The sequence below is a fragment of the Delphinus delphis genome, chromosome 14 (genome assembly GCF_949987515.2).
Source record: "Delphinus delphis chromosome 14, mDelDel1.2, whole genome shotgun sequence".
Lineage (NCBI taxonomy): Eukaryota > Metazoa > Chordata > Mammalia > Artiodactyla > Delphinidae > Delphinus > Delphinus delphis.
In genome coordinates, this window is record NC_082696.1 from 30635506 (window position 1) to 30639887 (window position 4382).

The 4382-nt window shown below is 49.3% G+C and overlaps 1 protein-coding gene across 1 annotated transcript; it reads left to right on the plus strand.

The window, feature by feature from the left end:
* Positions 1-424: 424 nt before the first annotated feature.
* Positions 425-3561, plus strand: CCN2 (cellular communication network factor 2). Its single transcript, XM_060029945.1, has 5 exons — positions 425-638; positions 747-969; positions 1228-1479; positions 1611-1822; positions 2220-3561. Exons 1-5 carry the CDS (start codon positions 573-575, stop codon positions 2514-2516), a joined length of 1050 nt encoding a protein of 349 aa, XP_059885928.1. The 5' UTR covers positions 425-572; the 3' UTR covers positions 2517-3561.
* The last annotated feature ends 821 nt before the right edge of the window (positions 3562-4382 follow it).

A 4382-nucleotide genomic window follows, 5' to 3' on the forward strand; every position in this document is an offset into this window, starting at 1 on the left:
AACAGAAGTGAGTGGCATAAAAATAATGATAATCACTGCCGATGTGTTTTTTAAATGATATAAATCAGGAGTGATGCGAAGAGGCAAGAGAAAAAAAAATCCTATTTGGTGGCTGGAAATACTGAGCCTTTTTTTTTTTTTTTTTTTTTTGGTGAGCTGGAGTGTGCCAGCTTTTTCAGACGGGAGGAATGCTGAGTGTCAAGGGGTCAGGATCAATCCGGTGTGAGTTGATGAGGCAGGAAGGTGGGGAGGAATGCGAGGAATGTCCCTGTTTGTGTAGGACTCCATTCAGCTCATTGGCGAGCCGGGGCCGCCCTGAGCGTATAAAAGCCTCGGGCCGCCCGTCCTGGCCTCACACAACAACTCTTCCCCGCCGAGAGGAGGCAGCCAGTACGACTCCCACCGCCGGCGACCCACTGCCTTCAGTTCGACGGCAGCCGCCCAGGCCGACAGCTCCCGAGACAGCAGCCCGGCGCGTCCCGACCCCGCCTCCGGCCCGAACCCGAGCCGCCAGCCCGGCCGGCCGCGCCACGCCCGCCCCGCCGCCTCCCGCCGCCCATAGCGCCCCGACCATGTCCGCCGCTGGCCTGGGCCCCGTCCGCTGCGCCTTCGTGCTCCTGCTCGCCCTCTGCAGCCGGGTAAGCACCGGAGACCCCCCGCGGCGGCCGGGGCCGGGCGGGAGACCGGGAGGGACCCCGGCGGCGCCGAAGGGCGTGCGTCCGGCTGACAGCCGCCTCCCTCCGCAGCCCACCTCCGGCCAGGACTGCGGCGGCCGGTGCCAGTGCGCTGCCGGCCCGGCGCCGCGCTGCCCCGCTGGCGTCAGCCTGGTACTGGACAGCTGCGGCTGCTGCCGCGTGTGCGCCAAGCAGCTGGGCGAGCTGTGCACCGAGCGCGACCCCTGCGACCCGCACAAGGGCCTCTTCTGCGACTTCGGCTCCCCGGCCAACCGCAAGATTGGCGTGTGCACCGGTAAGACCTGCAGCCCCCGTCCCCGCCCCGCGCCACCGCCACCGCCACCGGGGCGCCGGGGGACACTCGATGTCCCACCACCTCTTCCCTCACGCTCACCGTCCCTCCGGAAAAGAAAGCCGCTCGAATTGCGTCCTTTCCTCAGGCTGTTTCCCTGGAGCCCTGCTCCCAGCTCGCATCCCCGACGCGCTTCCTGTTCAGGCTCGAGAACCGATGCTTGACCCCTGCACGTCCCCTTTTTCCCTTCCGCTCCTTCAGCCAAAGATGGTGCCCCCTGCGTCTTCGGAGGGTCGGTGTACCGGAGCGGAGAGTCCTTCCAGAGCAGCTGCAAATACCAGTGCACTTGCCTGGACGGAGCGGTGGGCTGCGTGCCCCTGTGCAGCATGGATGTCCGCCTGCCCAGCCCCGACTGCCCCTTCCCACGAAGGGTCAAGCTGCCCGGGAAATGCTGCGAAGAGTGGGTGTGTGACGAGCCCAAGGACCACACCGTGGTCGGCCCTGCCCTCGCTGGTGAGCTGAGTCTTCCTCTAAGCCAGCCTCGTGATTCTCCCCCCTGGGGCTGAGTCCTGACTTTGCCAAGGGCAGGGGGAAATGTCTTAGCCGGGGGTCTTACCTCGTGTTTGTGTTCCCTGCTCTCACAGCTTACCGACTGGAAGACACGTTTGGCCCAGACCCAACCATGATTCGAGCCAACTGCCTGGTCCAGACCACAGAGTGGAGTGCCTGTTCCAAGACCTGCGGGATGGGCATCTCCACCCGGGTTACCAATGACAACGCCTTCTGCAGGCTGGAGAAGCAGAGCCGCCTCTGCATGGTCAGGCCTTGTGAAGCTGACCTGGAAGAGAACATCAAGGTACGTTTTCTCCTCCAATTAACTCATAATCATGGAACAAGAGTGGACAGGACCAAAGTTAGGACAGGACCAAAGTTAGGTCTCTTACCACCCTTGTTATTATAGGCCTGTCATCTCCAAAAATATCCAACCATTGAACTGTTTTGATGGAATGAGATGTTATGTAATAGGAGCCACCAATTTTCCACTCGGAAATCCTCCACAGTGTTAGTTCATTCAAGACATCCCAGAAGAGGCCATGTCTATTTTTGGAAAACTGGCAAATGAGACTCAACCTTCCCATCCTCAAAATATAAACAGAAGTCAGACAGCCCTAAGGCGAGAACACACAGAGGTTGAAGAAAGCCACACCCCTTGCAGAGTCATTGATTTTTCTCTCCTCCCTTGTCTTCCTCAGAAGGGCAAAAAGTGCATCCGGACCCCCAAAATCTCCAAGCCTGTCAAGTTTGAGCTTTCTGGCTGCACCAGCGTAAAGACATTCCGGGCTAAATTCTGCGGCGTGTGCACCGATGGGCGGTGCTGCACCCCACACAGAACCGCAACCCTTCCCGTGGAGTTCAAGTGTCCTGATGGCGAGGTCATGAAGAAAAGCATGATGTTCATCAAGACCTGTGCCTGCCATTACAACTGCCCCGGAGACAATGACATCTTTGAGTCACTGTACTACAGGAAGATGTATGGAGACATGGCCTAAAGCCAGAGAGAGTGTGAGACATGAACTCTTTAGGCTGTCACTTGAACTGATTCACATCTCATTTTTGTGTAAACATGATTTCAGTAGCACAGGTTATTTAAATTTGTTTTTCTAACTGGGGAAAAGAAAAATTCCCACCAAATTCAAAATCTTGTGCCTTATGACATTCAAACAGTCTGTCAACCCCAGACACTGGTTTGAAGGAAGTAAGACTTGACTGTGGGACTGCATTAGTGCATAGCACCAGCATGTATGCTAGGAGCAGTGGGAGGGGACCAATAGGAAGCCTTGTCATCTTACAGTAGTGATGTCCCTGCTACTTGGAGTGTCACTGGGAAGGAAGACTCACTGACCTGCCTGTAGCTCCAGTGACAGCTAGGATGTGCGTTCATGAGGATGAGTCAAGTTCTTCTCTAGGTCATAACAGCAGATTCAGCTCTGACCTTCTGATTCAGATGACAGTGTTCAGGAATCAGAATCCTGTCTATTAGACTGGACAGCTTGTGGCAAGCTAATTTGCCTGTAACAAGCCAGATTTTTTTTTTATTGATATTGTAAATACTGTGTGTATATATATATAAATATATATATATTTGTACAGTTATCTAAGTTAATTTAAAGTTGTTTGTGCCTTTTTGTTTATGTTTTTAATGCTTTGATATTTCAAATGTTAGCCTCAATTCTGAACACCATAGGTAGGACGTAAAGCTTGTCTGATAACTCAAAGCATGAAATGGATATTCAAATGGAAATTCTGCTCAGTTAGAGCAGCAGTCCATCAAAACAGGATTTTTGCTGAAGGTGAGGCAGCAATGTCCTTGGAAGTCTGATTTGTAGGTTGGAAATGTGGTAGGCTCACTTTTAATGTACAAATGACCTTTATTAAAAAATGAATGGCTCTGTATAGCTGATTGGTTTTTCCACCTGGAAGCATTTGTTTCTACTTTGACTATGACTGTTTTTTTGGACAGTTTATTTGTTGAGAGTGTGACCAAAAGTTACATGTTTGCACCTTTCTAGTTGAAAATAAAGTATATATTTTTTCTACAAAGGGCTTGGTTATTCATTTATTCTCTAAACATTTCTGAGTTTTCTTGAGTAAAAATGGAAAGCTTTTGTTTGTCTTAAAACAATTCACTTATAATTTTCTAGATATCTTTAATCATCTAATCAATTGGTTAATCCCTTCAATAGAACTTTTACATGAATACGCATCACACTGAATCAGGTGTCACAAATTTGCAGGCATATACACTGTATTGAGTACACAGGCATTTTTTTGTTATCTTCACAGTATTTTATAAACACTTCAATTCTCTCTAGATTATTTCAGTCTCCACTAACCCCTGTTGTATTACACTTGGTCCTGTTTACATTTAATACCTCTCTGGCCATTGTAGGCATCTAATTTCCAACCTGTCATCACACAATAGCCCATGTGCCTTGCACATAAAAAAATTTTTTGAATTTGTATGCTCTACTGTAGATCTATTTCTGAACTTTAATAACTTACTGTTAAGTCTGGAAAAGTATAAAATCTCCACTAAAGTGGAACAACTTAATAAGTCTTATTTTGCATAGTTCTGCTTTCAGTTGCCGGAAAACAAATCACAAATACATGATGGCATAAGTAGAAAAAGAAGGATAAGCAAATCTTCCATTCATTTGTATCATAGAAATTTGCCTTAAATTAAAAGCAGCTCCTCCATTTCCCCAAGCTTTTCACTTTATCAGATCTCAAAATCAATAATTTAGCAAATGGTTTGACAAAATGAAATTGTTCTAGAAGCCCTGTGTAGAAATGACATTGGACCTCACCAGGTCTCCACTGAAAAATCAACTGACATAAGTGGCAAACAAAAGAAA

Excerpts from the sequence above, each read along its gene's own strand:
- CCN2 (XM_060029945.1), top strand. The coding sequence starts at position 573 with ATGTCCGCCGCTGGCCTGGGCCCCGTCCGCTGCGCCTTCGTGCTCCTG. Across the intron at positions 639-746 it reads TGCTCGCCCTCTGCAGCCGG|CCCACCTCCGGCCAGGACTG; the intron begins GTAAGCACCGGA and ends CTCCCTCCGCAG. Across the intron at positions 1,480-1,610 it reads GGTCGGCCCTGCCCTCGCTG|CTTACCGACTGGAAGACACG; the intron begins GTGAGCTGAGTC and ends CTGCTCTCACAG.